Here is a 19,386-nt window from a genome sequence, read left to right as displayed (position 1 = left end):
TCTGCTTTGTGTGCTTTTGTTCAGCAGTTTGGAATATTTATGCTTCATTAATTACTCACAGCTAGAATAATGTATCAAAAGACACGGGTAGAGGACTAAAAGGAAAGGAAGGACAGGAGTAGTTCTGCAGTACTTTGCTACAGTGAAAACACAGTTGTCCCTTTATGATGGCACAATTAGAATATTGTACATCTAATGTTAAAAGATGCCTTTTCTTCTTTCTGATTTTACAAGAATGCAGTTTATAATTTCGGGTACGCAGAGAATAGTGGAGGAATAGTGTGTGTTCTGACCTACAATATTAATTAATTAATCAGCCTCATGTAATATTGCAGTTGCCCTGCAATATTCTATTCTCAACCTGGCTTAGAAATACTTCAGCCTAGAATCAATTTGGTTTTGTGCTGGCAGCTTGCTTCCCCTGGTCTCACCCGGTCATCAGATCATATTTTTGTCTTTCACATTTTTCTTTCCTTCCTCCAAACGTACCCAGTGAAAGTTCTGTTCAGGCTGTGCTTGCTCCGATGAGCAGACCCTCATTGCTGCTTTCAAGCGGGGTCATCATGTCCTGGGAGCTTTTTGTTCTGCTCAAAAGGCTTCCACAATGCCACTGAAGCATATTGTGCCTGTGCAGATGCTGCTGGGGAGCGCCTGCAGCACTTGTGACTGCGGGAGCAATGTCAGCGTTTGCATTTTTGAGGTATAGAATACATTTTCAAGCAATTCTGCTCATCTCACTCCTGCTTCCCAGCAGTCTGTCTCTTGCTTCACTATTTCAAGTAGGTCATCAACAGCATCACTTATTACCCTCTCCCCTCTTCTCCATCATTCAAAGCAGGCTGTCCAGGACACAACATTCCTGCCATGCATGGGTCCCCTTTAAACCCTGTTCTAGAATTCTGCCTTTTAATTTGACCTGTGCAAGCAAATTGCTTACCTAAGTAACACTGTCACATTTTTATAAGGGAGCAAAACATTTTGCAGTGTCACTGAAGTTTATGTGAGGCAACACAATATAGATGGTTCCCTCACGTGGAGAACTGCTGAACAAAGGCTGATGAAGTGCAAATGTCAAGAAAAAGTCTTCAAAGCAGACCTTTCATTTTGGAACACAGCGGTGACAGTTATTAACACCATCAATCAGGTCGGAGCTATTGCTTTGGCACAGACTCGTGCCTAGTGGGACTGACATAAGCACAAGAACAAGACCATGGTTACAGGCAAAGAAAAAGCTCTTGGGATTCATTTTCTGTTGACTTGCAAATGTTTGGTCTCTGTATTTGCAGTGACTGTGCTCAAGATTGGTTTAAACAGCTCCCAAATAATACCTGTAGCCACTCACACAGATATAAATGACTTGTGGTTTGGAGCAGTGGAAATTCAGCCCACATATTTCTCATGGGAGGAAAGATACAGGATGAAATTGCAAGATGGTAGAAATATCTGCTAATTTTCTCCTCAGCTTTCACTGTAGCATTGGAGGCAAGAACAGCAAAGCTTATCACTCAAGATGAGCTGTAGTGTTTTTACTTTCACACAAAAACTCCCACAACGTCAATATAACTTCCAAGAACACTGGATCTGATGAAGTCTGGTTTCCTAAGGACTTCTGTCGCATGGCTGACTGGCTTGGGAGTTTAATAAGATCCAGGCGCGAAATGAAGTTTTCCTGTGAATGGGGCATTTATTACATCCTGAGTAGAATCTCTGGAGTTTAATAAAAGAAAGCTTATGCTGCAATATTTCCTTTTGAAAGGGCACTTTAGGTTTCTGTCCTCCAGCTGGATTAATATTTTTTATGGAACATGTAGGAATTTAATTGCTGTGAAGGTGGGTGTTTCTCTACAAATTTGTTTGAAATTGGCCCAAGCTTTTAATTTACTGTGAGGAGGAGAATACTGACAGACAGACAGAGAGACTGACAGACAGACAGACAGCCACATACCCACACAATGTGCTCTCAGCTGCTATCAATAAACTAGCTAAAAAATATCAGAGTACCCTAGGGATGTGCAAACATGAAGAGAGTGTGTACATGTGAGACAAAAACAATCTAGAGAGGCCTCTGGTCTAGACAAGGATCCAGCCCAAAGCCATCAGGCAGTGAAACTGAGTGATGATCCCATCTCTTTGCCTTCTCTCTCCATCCAAGTCCCTTCCCTTGGCACTCCTGTTGTGGATCACGACCATGTAGGTGCCTGCTGAGCTCCTGACATCAATAGTGAGTGTTGAGCACATCCACACAGATATTCACATGCATAGCTCTGAAGAGCCATTTTCTTTATGTTTGCTCTATTGACTAATTGAAGAACACTGAAATGATCTGTGCAGAGAAGAAAAGTCATCCAAGTTCTGAACAGGCTGAAACACTACTGAGAATGCTGGGGTACCATACAAACAGCTCAACTGAGTGTCCCTTTCCTTCTAAATTCAGATTAAAATCCCCCCAGTGAAGTATGAGATCAAAGTAATTAGAGCTTGGTCATTTATTTGCCACAACCTATAATCTTTTCATCCCCATCTGTCCTTTCTTCCCCTGGTTATGAATGCAGAATATTATGCTTAAGAAGGAGAAAGTGGTAAATAACAAACACCTAACGGTTACCAAGAATAATACCACGAAAACTGATATTGGAACAAATGATTAAATCCTTTCCTAATCAACTCATTTATTAAACTGAATGCCTCAAAGTTAAAGCTTGTCATTTATGATGGTGCTTGCAACAGACAGTGACTCTACATATTTACTCCAAGAGTACATTTTTGTACTTCAGTAAATTAAGAAATACTGATTTTGGGCAAGTTGTTGATTTTACTGTCAGAACAAATTGAGCTTTGAGAAATGATTTTATTAACCTATTTCGTAAGTCTCTCTAAATACACAATTTGTGAGCAACCCACATTCTCTTGATTTAAATGCCATTTGTAACTTAGCCAAAAACTAATTTAAGTGGATATGGGCCAAAAGCATTTTTCATTTATGTTTATGCCATTCTGGAATAAACTCAGCAGTCTTGCAAGGATATACACTTGTTTCTAAGTGACAATATCATTCTGTTATTTTCATTGATGTAATTCCAGATTAACATGCTTGACTTCAAAGGGGTGTGATTATTTCATAGGCTTTTCTGGTTATCAGCAAATTTTAGAAGATGATTGAGCAAATTTATACAGTTGCTTTTCAGAACATGCAGTCTCAGTATTTATTTCATGTCTATGATTTACTGTGTATGTGAAATATCTCAAAGGTGTGGATTTTGCGAAACATTTCAATAAAGAGGTTTACTTAAACCCCCTCCAAACAAGAAATGCTTCCAAAGGCTTCATGTTGCATGTCCACATTGTGACTTCACTTACCAGTGAAAAATATACATAAAATTATATAGTGTTCCTACCCTCAGAAAATGAGACTGGCCACTTTTTAGGGAGATGTTTATAAGCCATAATTTATTATGTTTTTTAGAATATTTACTGACATGCATTCACAATTTAATTGAAGACTATCTCAATTTAGGGGTAAGACCATTTCTTACTTTCCCAGAATACTGACAAAATTGAAAATTTTTGCAAAATATGCAGCCATATTTTCTTGTAGCATGGAAACACCTGAAGTGTTCATGAAAAAAAAAAGAAAGGGTTTATTCCTGTTTCTATGAAAAGGAGATTATACCCCAGGTGAATAAAGAATGATTTGCTCTATGACATCTTTCTTCTTACCTATGACTTTGTAGAAGTCCATCCTCCATGGAACTGAACTATTTTGTAGGGTGAGGTAAATGAAACTGGTTTCTGGCAAGTAGCCAACCTATGAAGAACTAGGATTTTAGGGCTATTTAAATCTACTTTACAAATGTAGCACATTTGATTTCAGCCCCAAACGTTTACTTTTACAATTCAGTTTTAATTTAAGAAATAAATAATTTTATTTCTAAATTTGCGAGACCCCTTGCTGAGACCTATTTGCTAAGGGGGAGTTGCATTTTTGAAAAGGAAATGAAAACAATTAAAACTCCCTGTCTGAGATGTAGAGAGACACTTTCTTACTGAGCAAAATCAGCAAAAATTTCAACACAAATCCACAGCACACATTACATTAGGCAAATAATGCAATTATTTGCAGAACCTGAGAGTGCAGATCCCGAAGGAGAAGGCAGGGAGCAGACGCTGCACCCTGAGCTCAGAGGTACCTGATGTGGTCAGGGGTGCCCCAGGCAGTTGCTGATGTGCCCAAGCAGTGAGTGCATGTGCTGCAGGCAGCTGTGGGCTCCATGCAGCACAGCTCTGCCAGCTGGTGGGCAGCACTGCGGTGGGAATGCTGCTGCCTGCCAGCTGCTGCCCAGCACCTGCACGACACGCTGGCCTCAAGGCCTGGGCCAGAGCAAGAGCCAAGGTGCCCAGAAGCTGCTGAAACTTAAAACTATTACCAGGCCAATTTAAGTTTGGGTTTAGCACAACTAAGCCAGTTTACCCTGTTCTGCTTTATATGGAATAATTACACATTAACTGGACCTGAGAGAATACAAAGGGCCTGTCTGTCTTAGAACAGGGAGGCTGAGGTTCCCCTCCCCATGTTTGCAAACACATAGGGTCCACTGAAACACTACACACAAAAGAGAAAGAAGTTTCAGCTCAACATGAGGAAGAAGTTCTTTCTGCTGAGTGTGGCAGAGCACTGGAACACCAGGAACACTGGAACACCCCTCCCTCTCTGGAGACATCCAAACCCCCTGGATGCATTCCTGTGTCACCTGCCCCAGGTGACCCTGCCTTGGCAGGGGGTTGGACTGGGTGATCTCCAGAGGTCCCTTCCAACCATAAGAATTCTGTGATTTGGTGACATGTGAAATGGAACACAGACACTTCTCCCTGTTCTGATTCTAGAAAGAAAATGCCTCAGTGCTTCTGCAATAGCAGCATTAGATCCCTTCATTTCACCCTTCTTTCATAAGAACTAACCAAAACATTGACCCCACATTCTTCAGGTATGTGAATGCAAGACCACATTCATTTGTACTCAAAATCTACCCAGAAACAAGCAACAAGCTCTTACCATTGTTATGCATTGAATTTTAACTGTGATTCTCCAGTTGTGAAGGACGGAGGAAAGGGCAGGGAGAAAATGAAATGAAAAATTAACCTGATCCTGGTTATTAGCTGACAGTCCATAATAGCTTAGTATGTCACTTGAATGCCTCAAGATTTTTTCAAATACAGCTTCTCCCCTGTTTTGAAGCTGATTAATTCAATTATTTTTTGGCAAAGGCCAAGTCCTTCCTTGTGCTGTCTGTAGGTATGGCTCACTGATGAGCCAAGAGTACCATTTATACTTCTCCATGATTATCCATATTTCTTTATTAGCATAAATTACAGATGTGATAAGTTCTTTTATTCTTATTTCTTTTACTGTTCCTATTTTTTTGCTCTTGACATAAGAAGCGAAAAGTATTTTGAGAAACTGAAATCCAATAGTTTGACCACAATACTGCTGTTGTGTAATTACTTATTCTAATGCTCCTCCATGACTTAGAACAGATTTAGATGTAAACAGAATATCTATTTTTTTCCACTTACTAGTTCAAGCAGATCAGTCTGAATGCTGGACTAAAGGAAAGCACTTTAAACTTCTGATTACCTTCTTAGAAGATCTATCTCAGAGTAGCAAGCAACTTTTTAAAGCAGTTTGTATTCTTTACATAAGAATGTATATATATTCTCTATATATTCACATGCCATCTCCTGGGAAAAAAAAATCAAGTGTGGTTTTCCATTTATACACCTTAAAACAATCATGTGAGTGGAAGAACTACTCCATACGCTGCCATTCAGAAGTATCTGACTCATCCAGCATATTCGATATACAACCCTGGTACAGGACAGTAAGTGATCTGTCTCTACAACGTGTATCAAAGTGACAACACATAAAAAAGAGGTGTCTACCTGAGTGATGTCCATCCCAGAGTCACAGCTCAATGGCTGGGTTGATGTGAGGCCATTTGAACCTATTATTGTTGTGATCACACCATTCTCATCAATTTTCCGTATCATTGTACCATCAACGAAGTAAATAAATCCGTGCTTATCTACAGTGATACCTGGATGAAGAGGAAGGGTAAAAAGAGTGTTAGTCCTGGCATTATCTTGATTTAAAAGTATCAGCTTAAAATGTTTCCTCTCTTCTTAGACTACAAAAATCTGCTGATTTAAAAAAGTATGATTTTTTCCCCCACCCATTACTATTTGAGGCTTATACAAACTGTATATGGAAAGTTCATATCCATCTATCACATTAGCTTTGACTTAAAGGGGGAACCTGTGAGGATGAAACAAAACAAAACAGCAGAGGCTTTGCTTTTAATGTAATTTTACATACAGAGAAGAAGGCTCTTCAACAACTTAATGTCTATCACCAAGAGGGCAATATTAGCTTTTCTAAAAACTTATAGTTGATTTGTCTTCATTTCCATTTCACTATCTTCATTCTTATGCACAGACAATTTTTAAATTGCTGCAGTCTCTAAATGATGAAAGTGGCTGAGCAAGGACGAAGAACCCACAGAAGGCCAAAGAGGCCAGTTCTGACAGGGGCTGTACATACAAGTGGTGCAGACCAGGCTCTGCTTAGCAGGCAGAAGGAGCAGCTGTGCTGCAGGATGGATCACAGTGCAGTGCTGCCCTAAATGATGGCACTGCACTGGAACCAGGCTCATGACAGTTGTGGTCACCACCTGGGGCAGTTCTCCCACTCCTGGATCTGCAGCAGCTCCTGCAGCACTGCACTGCACAAGGGATGGAACTCAAAAGCCAGGGATGGAACTCCAATGCCAGGGCTCTGCACAGGAAAGGTCATGGTCCTCTGCATTTCATGGGGAACCTGAGGAAGGGAAGGTTTGCTGTCTCCCACCAGCACCTCATGCCACAACTCATGCCCAGCCCTGTTCTGCTCTGCCCCAGTCTAACAGCATTCAATTGGAACTCTAAGTAAGATCTTATTTCCCTCAAATATTGAAAATATAACTAGAAGAGCACTTCTATTCATGTTAGACTTGTGAAATCCTCTCTACCAAAACCACTCAATTTCTTGCTTTAAACTACTTCCTAATTTCCCCTTTAAAGTTGCATAACTTTGCAATTACAGCAGCTGCTGTGCACAGCCAAGCTATTTTAATAATGAATTTATGTTCTGCTACACAGAAATGAAAGGCAGAGGACTTGAACAGATGGTCTGGACAGTGGCTTATATGGTTCTTGATTTTTGTCCCCTGCATTTAGCACAACTGAAGGCTGTATGTACTCTGAGTTTACAAAATACTTGTCTGCAGGCCAGTTTAGGATCCCATACAGCAATCCCACATGCCATTAAAAAAGAAAAATAGCCTCAAACTGAATTTCCTCAGCTTCCAACCTCAACTCCTTGTACTTAAGGTTTTTTTGTTTGATATATAGGAGCAGTTACAGCTGGAAGAAAGGGAGATTAAGCAGTCTGGAGGGAAAAGGGAAGACCAGGAAACCCTGATGCAGAACATGCATCTCAGGGCTGGGAAGAGGGGGTGATGGTGTCTCCAAGCCCCTAAACATATCTTTACCTGGCAGCTGGAAAAGCCTGGGGGCTGAGCTTGAGTTGCACACATAACTGAGTGTAATATGCTGTCTCTTGCAGTGTTAATACCTGGAGGCAGGCTCCCAAGACAAATTGCCCATGACTGGTTCTGAGGAGCCTCTTCACCACAGGTGATGTTCAGGCACCTTGCAAAGGTCTGAGGGCATGATCACAACGTTCTGAGGCTATCACCACATAAAAAATCCAAAAGCCACAGCAGTTAACTTTAGCATGCAACACTCCCCACTGCATCCAGCTCTCAAGTTATCAGCACAGTGTTGGGATTTGAAACTAATTCTTTAAATTACCAATGCAATATATCCATCTGGCTGTGAAATGCCCTTAGAGGAGGCTATCCACCATCCTGTCACCTCCTCCATCCAGGACAAAAAGTGCCCATGGACTGCCAAGTGCCCAAGGTACAGGGCTAAGCTATATCTCCTCATTATGTGAGATGGCTGAAAGTTCTGCAGGACAGATGTCACCTGGGGAACTGAAATCATCTGGTGGGGGCTAGATAGGTCAGCTGGGTAAAACTGGAAGGTTATAAAAAGGCTGGAAGATTAGCAGACAGTCTCAGAGCCTGACTCCCTGCCAGCCTGCGAGCTCATAAATCGTGACTCCTTGGTACTGGCTCCCTTAGAGGATCTTCACTCTTTAATTAGAAAGTAACTGTACCTTTGGAAACTCCAGAATGACTGGCAAACTCCTGGCTGTCATCTGCTCCTGAGAAGTGCAAACCCAAAAGGCTGAAGGTGAGCTGAGGTAAAGAGTGAGTCTGAGAAGCCAAGAGGTTTGTTTTGGGGTTGGGGTGACATGTGTGCTCCAGCTTTGGGAAGGGATGGGCCCTTGTAGCTCTATCTCACTGATCCTGCATCATGTAGCATCATTAGATGGGATCTGATTTGCTCTCCAGTGTGCTTCACAAGCTGAAATGAGAAACCTGCTGTGGGTGGGAAGGGCAGCAATGGGCTGTGTCTGAGCCTGCCTTTGCAGAGGGGAGGTGCTGCACGGTGAGCTTTGCTTCTCAGCTGGATCAGATCCACAGCACAGACAGCACAAGGCCAGGATCTGTCACCAGGGCAAGTGCATCTTCTGTTTTGCGCAATTTGCCTGAGAACAGATGGCTGTGTTGGCTGCAAACCATCCATTATATAAAAATCAAAAATTATGCTGCAATGAAATAGAGCTACTCAGCTGTGTTGTTGAATGGATTTCAAACACTGACTATATAAGAAAATCAAGGATCTTTTAATGTTTCTAGTGTTTCTAGCCCTCCAGCCACTGCAGAAAAGCAACTTGCCTGCAAGGGAAGGACATATGCCAGTGCAATAGCATAAATAAAACCACCTCTTCAGTATTTGCACTAAATTCCTGGTACTTCCTAATAAGCCAGTTTCTTCAAGTACCACTGACTGTATAGATGTTCAGCAACAACCTACTGCTTTCAGAGCTTATGACTCTCCAGTAAAACAACACAACTTCACCAACTTGAAAAAATTACTTATGCATTTAAGTCTTGGTGACAAATACCCTACATAAAGCATCCACTGGAAAACAATACAGATTGGTGGCTAAACTGTCCCAATTTATTCATTAGAGTTGGATTCATTAATGCTCTTGTCACATTTTACATGATGCTACATATAATCTGTACTCCAAGAGCTTATTTTAATCCTTTTCTGACGTACAGTGTAATGCAGAATCAAATCACACACAGCACAGCAATTGTGCTTTAATCACCAAGGAACTGGGGGAGGAAACATGCACATGCTGAGGGTAATGAATTGCACTTGAGTGCAAGTGGGAGCACTGCTCAACCCTTGAGTGAGTAAGAAAGATAATTTTTTTTTTTTCCAGAGAAGGAGATATACTTTTTATCACACTCTGTGTCTGATTATTTTTTTCTTTTTTTAAGGAACTGTAACACGAAATTCTATGCCCAAATGATGATGTCTTTGGGCACTAAAGGGACCTATGACCTATTGCACATATGACAGACTTACCCTGCTTACATACAGATTGCTCATTAAAAACTGATGGCTGGGTAAGGACAAAATAAATCTGTGCCAGGATTGAATCTCATTGTTTGACTCAGAGCTGAGTATCAGTCTTGCTGAGTGACATGCTCATGCTGCAGGACTGGTTTGGTCATATTTTAGTCCTGGGAATGTCCTACATAGGGCTGAATTTTGTACCTGAATGTGAAACAGTAGTTTTTATGAAGATCTATCTCCAGTGGATTTACATGCAGACATTTTGGAGCAATATTTATAACACTCAGAGGTCTTTTAATCAGAACCATTTGAATTCTGTTAACTAACATTAAAAATTAACTGCCAGTAATGCTGTCAAATGTGGTGACTAAGTATTATTACTAGAAAGACTATGCAGAAAGTTTTCTTTTTTATAACTGCTTTTTTCAACAAATAATAATTAATACAGGAGCTGGGTACACCCATGATAAACATAGAAGGATGCCTATAACCTCTCCTGTTATCTGCTCTCCAGAGTAGTTTTGCTTAAAGAGTTATTTCCCTTGACAGCTATGCCTTAGGGCACATACATACACCATTATAAATGCAAATAGCACTCAGACAGCAAACTGACTGCTTTTTGTGTAGTTATCATAGGTATAAATTCAAAATACATATGATCATTCAGTCTAGAAATTTTGGAATTTCAGGAGTTAACCTTATAGTGCTAAAAATATGGATTAAAAGTAATGTAGTAAATAAGATATTAAGATATTTTCTTTTTTCCCCTGTGTCATATCCCACACTTGCATTCTAAGAGAAGCTTTTTTTGGGAACAAATCCTTTTCAAACATCTCAAAAAAGAGCAGCTAGAACTGTATGTTGCCCACCTCTTGAAATTCTACTTTACACTTTTTGCTCAGCTGAAAAGTTACAAATGAGCATTTTATATTGAAAACTTCTAATTAAACTTCTGAAGAATTTTTAAAACAACATCTACAGCTACTGGTGAGGATGGATAAAAGAGAATGCCACCTTCTGCTGAAGAACAACTGTATTTAGAAGGAACTTGTGATTCTCATAAAACTTTTAATAGGAAGAAGTGAATCAAATTGGTTAATTACCATTTTATGGTGCTAAAAGGGCAAATTGCATGCCATCCATTTCTAAACTTCTAAATGTCTTTGCTGCTTTTAATTAAAGCTGCCATCCAGGAACTAAAGCAATTTTATGCAATTAGTTATTTATAGGTTTCCATAATACACCACTCAAAATATGATTCAAGTGATTTGCAGTCTGTTGCCTTGTGATCTTTGTCATCTTTACTTCCTTACTGTCTCAGCACTAGCTGCAAAATATTCAGTAGTTCTTTGTCAGTTGGAACACGACTTCAGGACTTGCACTTGAGTGCTGTTCTCTTTAGAGGCAGATCAGTACACTTGGAGCAAACAGGGTTTTTAACTACTGACTGTGAATGAAAATGTTCAGCTTCCAGCCTGAGACATGATGACTGGGGTCATCCTGCTGACATGGGTGAATAGAAAAGTGAATGATTTATGAATTCAGATGAATGTTGGATGAAATTTAGGAAAAAACCTGCTATCCAAAAAGTTTACAGTGTTCTACAAGTTTCCCATCATTTGGAAATCATAGGTGGCTAAGGTCACTGAAAAGAAAATAAGGAATAAATTTAAATGAATAAAAAGTGGCATGAGATTGGTGGTTTTTTGCTGATTTTATGATGCATATATAACAATGACTTGAGGCTGAAAATTACTTTGGCTTGTCTGTTTCTAACTTTATATACTGCTAATGAAAAATCTAACCCCATTCTACTTTCCTTTTTGACTTCTATGGAAAGGTTAAAAAGGTCTTAGGAATTTACAGAATAGCAAAGATTGCTGGAAAAATAGCATTAATCATTACCTTTGGCAAGTGTGTCTGTTGTCACAAAAGGCTGTAATAGGAATTTGGTTGTGCATCCTACTGAAAGTAAAAGGAATCTTCCAGCTGAACAGGAGCAATCCTAAATGGGCCACTGACACTTGACAAGAGCAAAGGTTTAGTATGAACAGCTCTTACAACTTTATTTCCTTTAGAATGTACTGCTCAGAATGAGGAGCAACAAGACTGATTATTTCAGGATGCAAGCTACTAGGATGAACACATCTTCAAAACCACGATTTCTTAAAGCGATATTTCCTTAGTAATTGCAAGCAAACTATATAAAACTACACTGCAGAACTGATTATTAAATTATGCTTCATTTGTGTTTTTATCTCATGGCCATTGGTCTGAGTGAAAAAGTTCTTTGCTACAGCTGTGGATAAGGTATTTTTGTGCATTGGATTCAGAACTTACTCAAACCTTCTCCATTCCCCTGGTGTTTTCTTTGAGGTCACTGCACCTGCAGTGAGGTCACTGCAGTGCATCCAAGTACTCTGTGCTCAGAGTGCAGTTGAATTCCTCGAGGCACTGGCATGGCCTGCACAGACAGTGTGTGCACCTAGGTCTAGGCACTGGGCTGAACCCAGGAATCAAAAAGCAGACACTGCAGGACCTTAAATGTTTACATCTTTAAATTTAGTCCTTGGTTTTCCTAAAGGTGTAAATCACCTTGATGTTAGGGTGGCGTCACTGGAGGCACCCACTGTTTTCACAGAAGTTACACAGCTTGCATTCCAGCAGAGCTGTCCTGGGTGAGTGCTGCTCACAGACACAAGGCACTGAAATCAGACGTTAATGGACACTTTTCTCACCCTGCTGCCTGGCAGACCCTGGAGCTCAGCAAGAATGTGCTAACCTGATTGCCTCAAACTCTCACTGCCTTTGTCAATTATGCTTAGAAAGTCAAATCTATTTACAGGTCTAAAGCCCACTGATTTCAGAAAGGCAGGGTAGGTAAGTGTTTAATGGTGTTGATTCAAGCATTGGCTTTGCACAAGTCCCAAGTATTTCCACTCATTTTAGTGCCTCTCACTGCTCCAATACTTGATGACTAATCCAGTTAAAATCAGAACATGATCCTCAAGTACCTTATCATAAATACTAATCAGATTGTTTAAAAGATAGTGCTGGCAACTAGATGTGCCATAAATTATTTCTATTAAAAAAATCTCCAAACCCACCAAACAGAATTCCCCACCCCAAAATTAAAATCTGTTACTTGGTAAAGTTCAAGTGATTGGAATTCAGTCAATGATTAATATCTTGTGTAGTTACTTCTTCATTTTCAATATCTTCTTGTGTAATAAATGTGTTCAGCTTGTCACAGATCTTATTTTATGTCCCCACCTTGTATCATTTCACATTCTGCTTAAGTACTTGGTCATCTATTACATGACTCATTAGTCTGAGATCTCTACAGAATTAAAGAAAGTTGCAGTAAAAATAATATATTGAAGTTCAAATTTCAACTACATCAGCCATGCATGTTTAAAAGCATCTTTCAAAGTCAGCTCAACATACAATAGTGTAAGATTAATTTTCACTAAGCCCCATCTCCAGTCCTTCACAGAGAATTGGGAACAGACTGAACAAAGCTACATGTGTTTGCTACCTGAAAAATGAAAGTTGTGGAAAGATGAAATCAGAATTGATTAGTGTTACTTCATGATATTTTCCTGTCTGGCATTTAATTCCTGGTCACTAGGCAAAGGCAGTCTTACCAAATAAAGATAATAAGAAAATAAACATTGATGAAAGAAATAATGAAATAACAATGTAGGACTCTTCTAAACCTCCCAGCATGAAAAATGGGTATGAGTTCAGAAAAGTTAAAAGTACTTTTCAAAGCAACTTTCATCCAGAAAAGTAAGTAAGAAAGAGAATTTGAATTTCCACCTATTAACACAGCTTTGAGGATGTTACCAAACAGGATTAAGTTTCACAAGTGTTACACAGTAAGTATTTCATAACAATTTTGCAAATGGAAAAAGAGATAAATAGATAACCCCTTATATGCTTATACAAGCAGCTAGTAGCAAAAATTAGAGTCCAACTTTTAAGATATAACTAACCAAGGTCAAACAACCACTAAATGGAGTCCTTTTTCACATACTATCTTTCTATCAAGCAAAGGGGAAAATAATTTTTCCTTTATCATGGGAAAACGAATACTCAGGACAAAAAAAAGAAGGCAAGCAAAGTAAAAAAGCTAGCAATATTCATGTATCAGCTTAAGAAATAAATACAAATTATTTATTGAATAATGCAAGCAATTAGATTTAATAACTTGGAAATTAGTCTGTCTGGGACCTATCGTTGCACTGTAAAAATCTCAGAGGTATAAAACCAGAAGCAATTCATTTATTTCTGTGGTCAAATGCTATGCAAGACTGTGTGTCTGTGTGTCCAAGGATTTTTAAACATACTTAAGTAGTTTTTGTCAAAATTTCCTGCTTCCTACAGAAAACAGTTTTCTTTACACTGTTTGAATGTAATTTCAATAGAAAAATGACATCTTCTGACTTGACAAATATTTCAAGAATAAGCAAAATAAGTGATCCAAAAGAATCTCTAAAACTGTAAAGTATGGGAGACTTCTCTGTTTCTTAATAAAGATCTATGGGTACCAGACAAACACTTCCTTCTACTTTCCAGGGTTATTCACACTCTCACAGTTCAGGGGAAAACAAGGACCTGCAGCTACTTGGCTGTTACAGTGCTACACTGAGAACACTGCTGGGGACCACGAGCTGATGCTGAATTTTTTGAGGGCCTGCACTAAAAGGGCGTGTGGCTGTCCAGACTTACTCAAGATTAAAATAAAAACCTAACAAATTGGATCATTTCAATCTGATGTTATTTAGAGGAGATGCATAAAATTAAAGCACCTGGGAGTCATTGTCTGAATTTGCCAACCAAAGAGTCATTGTCTGCTCACAATTTCTTTTTAATAATTGCTGGCTGCCCAAGAACTCCGGACTTGTGTTTTTATTCCTCCTCATTTCTTTATGACTAGAACCTTCTATTAAGGAAGTAAGTATGAGTACCTTTAAAGGAAACAGTGTATCACAACATTTTCATCAACATATTTCCCCACTAAGAAAAAAAGATGGAGCAACTGATTGTATTGTAATTGGATATCATCAATTGTAATCAGAAATATAACATTGATCACTTTCATAGAGTCACACCTTCCTGATAAAGGATCTGAAAACCTTTGTTTTCTACTATTTTTAGAAGTGATTCATTACCTTAATTAGCTGCCAGAGATTAACATTTATTTGTACTTACCTCACACTTACCTTCTTTCATTAAAGACATACTAAAGTCACTCTATAATTACAATGTGTCTCTTGCTAAACCTTAAACCAGGATTATTTGCTTGTCTTAGAGGTATTTCTGCCTGGATGTACATTCTAATTTCCTACTGATGTACAGCCTTCCTTTATTAGCTGAGGAAAAAGAATCAAAGCCCTTCCTTGGAGCCAGCTGTGAGCAGGCGCGGGGGAAGCGCAGCTCAGCCCACGCAGGGCTCTGCCTTGGGAGCTGCTGAGTACCCTTTGTTCCAGGGATTTCAGTGGGAGCTGAGGGTGATCAGCTGCTTTAGAGCACCAAATCCAGAGACTTTATCACAGTTCTAGTGCACACTGCAAGGGGATTAATTGTGGCTTTGTGGGGATTCGAGGCTTCACATGCATTTTGCCTGTGACAATACTGGATGTACTCTGACAGGGAGGATGCAGTAAAATGCTTATTTCATGTGCAGCACGGGAGATGCTCATCTTTTGCACAGTGTGTTAATAAGAAAGGACAAACTAGAGTTCCAAATAAACTCGATTTTGTTCGCTGATTTGAACAGCCCTGACTTATTGTGTATGAGTAAGCTCTGTTAACATTACAACACTCACCTGATGCATAACATCTAAAAAATGGACTTTGAAACTATATAATTTGCTTAAGGTTACATATAATTAAATGTTGCCACCTTGCAATTGAAAGGTAATGAAAGAGGAGTGTTGTCATACAGGGAAGAGTAATCAGAGGATTCTAGCTGGAGCTCACTGCCCATGCTGATCTCTCATAAAGGACTGGCTGTACGGCAGACATGAGTAAGCCTCATGAAGGGATTTGGCTGAATAGTTGCTTAAATCATTGCCACAGACACATTTTTGTACATCCAGTTGCATCTGAGTTCCTAAATAATGACAGGAAATGCAGGTGGCCAACACTAAGTACCCCAGACACAGACATTCTTACCTCTTGGGCTGTTGAGAGAGGCCTCGGATGCCTTTCCACCATCCCCACAGTGACTCTGGTCAAAAGGAAGGCACTGATCACCTGTTCCTGCCACCACGTCTGCATTTTTGGCCAGATCCTTTGTTTCAGTGAGAGACTTTGCTTTGTAGACTTTTCTGGTGTTGGTATCTGATAAGTAAAGGGATTCTGACACTGGATCAACAGCCAAGTAATATTTATGTGCAGGACTTGTACTGAAACAGAAGAGAAGAGCATCAAAGTCAATTTGTTTTTTTCTTGTAAGTCTCTGTGGCAGCACAACAATTATACTCTACTTATCTGAAGAGGACAGAGGTATAAGTGAGAGCAGCTCAAGATACCACCAGTGTCCTGCTACAGAGCCTGACCAGTGAGTTTTGGGTCAGGAGCTGGGGCAGAGACTGGTACTGGGCAGTTGGTCTGCCCATCAGTACCAAACCACTCAGGATAAAGCTAAATGGAGTGAATTCAGCTTAGTTGTAGTTATTACTATCAAAAGCAAGATCATTTTTCTATATCTGCTACCTCCTAGTACTCTTGGCACTGAAAACAAATCTATGAGTCGCAGCAAAGTGAATCACAGGCAGTTCTGGATGGGCACAAATACCCACTCTTGGTTATTTTTATCTGTTTCTAAACCTAAGGAAATATGAAGGTGTGAAATATGGTGCCTTAATTCATGCAGACTCCATTGTCAGGAGCAAGGCAGAAGGCCAAGTACTGTCAGTGCAACCAGGGATGAATTAATGCACCATAATTCATGCACTGTCACTGCCTTATTGAGATTATAAAATGTTATTTAAAAAAATATTTACATATGTTAATTAAATGGTGGGGATCATAAATTCTAATCTGAAAACCGAGCTGCATCTTATTATCTAGTAAGACTTTAAGTTTCTTTTTCAGTGCAAAGTTAATTTCCAGTTAGAAGAAAATTTTTAAGCACAAGGCACACCATGCTAGTGTCCTGAGCCTGCTGAGCCTGCAGTGGGGCTTAACTAAAAACCCAGACAGAGAGCCTTTAAATCACACAGTTGGTTACTGAAATGGTGGGAGAGAGGCACAGGCTGAGAGTTTAGGTGCTCAGAAAGTATTTTTAACAACTACTGTGTTCCTCTAAGGGGGTGGAGGAGATTTCTGGAAAGTGGCTGGGTTTTACATGCCCAGATAGATTAAAGAAATTGCAAAATATATCCCCTGCTTCTTATTTTTTTCAGGAGATATTTTATTAATATTGGTACAATTAACTAACACTTAGGATTGCTGCAAAAAAGTTGTGAAGTGAGTTCCTCCTCTCACCTGGGCCAGTCCTGTTTGTGGTGGGTTTGACAATGCTCAGTGATATTCCCAGAGCTGGGGAGCAGATGTGAAACCCAGTCCTAGGAACCACAGGGAATGAGAGGGCAGTGGTATGATGAAAGATGAATAAGAGGATGAGCTAAAAGCAATTAATGCCAAGATATCACCACTACAGAATTTGTTTGTTGAAAATATCAAGAATCATTTTTGCTCTCTGGATTGAGGTCAGGAGTCACAGGCCAGCCAAATGATGACTTTTAAATAAAACATTTCTATGAAAAAAGTTGCAAGGAGAATTCTAGACTTTAAATAAACATGTTGTTCAGTATGCAGAAACTGCAGAGAACCAGGGGTCACTCTATATTCTCCTTGTAGACACATTTTCTGTCATCCTTGTCGTTAGATTTAATAGACCAGCTGTTAGAAAACTCTTCATGTTTATGCTTAAAGCCTTGCATACTGAAATGCTTACAGAGTATAGTAAAAATGGAACACAAATAAAAAAACTTGCTATTTTTGCAGAAGATTGTAATCAGATATAAATCTGAGTTGATTTAAATTAGTCTTTTGAAAACTATACGGAGTAGGATTTAAAATTAAACTTTGCAGTACTGCTCTGTATTAAATTTTTCTTTGTACTTTTCTCCAGGTTTAGTTTCAATTTTTACTAGTCAAACAGCTTTGCTATAGCTTAATAAAATCATTATGACAAGAAAAACAAATAGGATAAGGTGCTTGTAAACACCAAAAATAAGATCAGTGGCATTTTCTGTTTACTGGTTGCCAAACTCTCCCTTTTTACACAGTATTGTCTTTTTTACATGGTAAAAATAACTCTTTTGGAGGCTAAAAGTTGTGTAGAGGAACTGGATTTTGAAGCCTTTTCCTGTCTGGACTGTCAGGAGTCATCTTTTACCTGCTGCTTCTACATGTTTCTTTGAGCATTCTATAAATTTCCACCATGACTATTTCCTTTACAGCCTCAAGAGAATGGCACACAGTGGGATTGTTGAGTACTCCCCTATGACCTCAAAGACTACATTAACTTCAAATTATTTCCTCTTATTTTCTATAAAATTCACTTGGACAGAACAGTGACACAGACATTATTATTGTAATTAATAGGGCTGGAGTACTTGATATTGTCATAATTAATTAAGGTTAAAGCTCATCTCAAGAAACAAGTACTAGTAATCAGGTATTAAAAAGAAAAAAATCTACTTATGAAAGAAACCTCTAAATGTAAAAGCTGCTTTATGCTTTGAATGCATTATAGAGAAATTTAGTTTACAAATATACTGGTCAGTTTAAAGCAAGTGGAAACAACCCTTCAGTTAAAAAATGGAACTTTGCACTTACCAACTAGGAATTATTCTTCCTTTTTAAGTTTTAATTGTAAAATATATGAGATGTGACATAATCTGGTAAATAATTTATAGTATTCAATAGCAGTCCTGTGGCTAAAGTGAGCAATTCCAACCAATACTCTCATGCTGTAAACACAGCTCAGTCCACACTCTGCTCCCTACTATGCCATGCAGTTACTGTTTCACACGGTACTAGTGCTGGTTTATTTATCTCATTTAAGTACTGGAATGCTAAAAAGTTTATTTCTAAGGAGACAGAGTGCCTTGCTGCCTCTTTCTAGCATGCAACATCACTTCTGCAGCTGGACTGTTGGAACCAACTCCCTCACCGTCTGTCGCAGAAGCCGAATGTGCAATGTTCATTCCTTTAAAGAAATCCCTAAATTGCAATGCTAAAATGCCAGCTGGAAGGGGAGAAAGCCACTTGCTTTGTCTTTAACTGGAGCAGCAAGGACTGAGCTTTGACACAGCATCTTCAGTTCTGGGCTCTGCTGTGCACTGGCAGGTTTTAAAGCTCATGGTACCCCAGAACCTCTGAAGCACAAAACACTAAAGTACAGTGTTTTTCTGTAGCTTTTTAAACTATTTTTTAGGAGCTAAAGCTCGTTTCCTAGGATGGCTATATCTATGATCAGTCAAACACCATGTGAAATGGGTATGACAGCTATGAAATGTACTCTCAGTGTTCAGGTTTAAACCTGTCCATCTCTTTTTGGTGATCAGGAAACTGATTTTTAGAGGGAGGGAGACTTTACTCCTTTAACGAGAACAAATCAAACTTTCTGAACTATAAAGAAAGGTGAATTTGATTAACATCTGTATTTATTACCATTTCTATTTATTAAATTCAAGTGTTTCTCTATATCCTGACTTTTAAAAGGACTTTTGTAAGACTGTCTCCTCGAACGTGGTTTACATACCAGTT

The 19,386-nt window shown here is 39.2% G+C and overlaps 1 protein-coding gene across 5 annotated transcripts in view; it reads right to left on the bottom strand.

Annotated features, from left to right (window-relative positions):
• The window catches only part of TENM1 (teneurin transmembrane protein 1), a 774,924-nt gene that overhangs the window by 41,676 nt on the left and 713,862 nt on the right, over window positions 1–19,386 (bottom strand). For all 5 annotated transcript variants that reach the window (XM_064713345.1, XM_064713344.1, XM_064713346.1 and 2 more), the window contains 2 exons: window positions 15,778–16,010; window positions 5,938–6,092 (listed from right to left, as the gene is read on the bottom strand). In XM_064713345.1, coding sequence (XP_064569415.1) covers window positions 5,938–6,092; window positions 15,778–16,010 — 388 coding nt within the window. The remainder of the gene's footprint in view (window positions 1–5,937; window positions 6,093–15,777; window positions 16,011–19,386) is intronic.

The sequence above is a fragment of the Zonotrichia leucophrys genome, chromosome 4A (assembly GCF_028769735.1).
Source record: "Zonotrichia leucophrys gambelii isolate GWCS_2022_RI chromosome 4A, RI_Zleu_2.0, whole genome shotgun sequence".
Lineage (NCBI taxonomy): Eukaryota > Metazoa > Chordata > Aves > Passeriformes > Passerellidae > Zonotrichia > Zonotrichia leucophrys.
The sequence above is the reverse complement of the archived record's forward strand: the minus strand, read 5'-3'. Positions and strand labels throughout refer to the sequence as shown.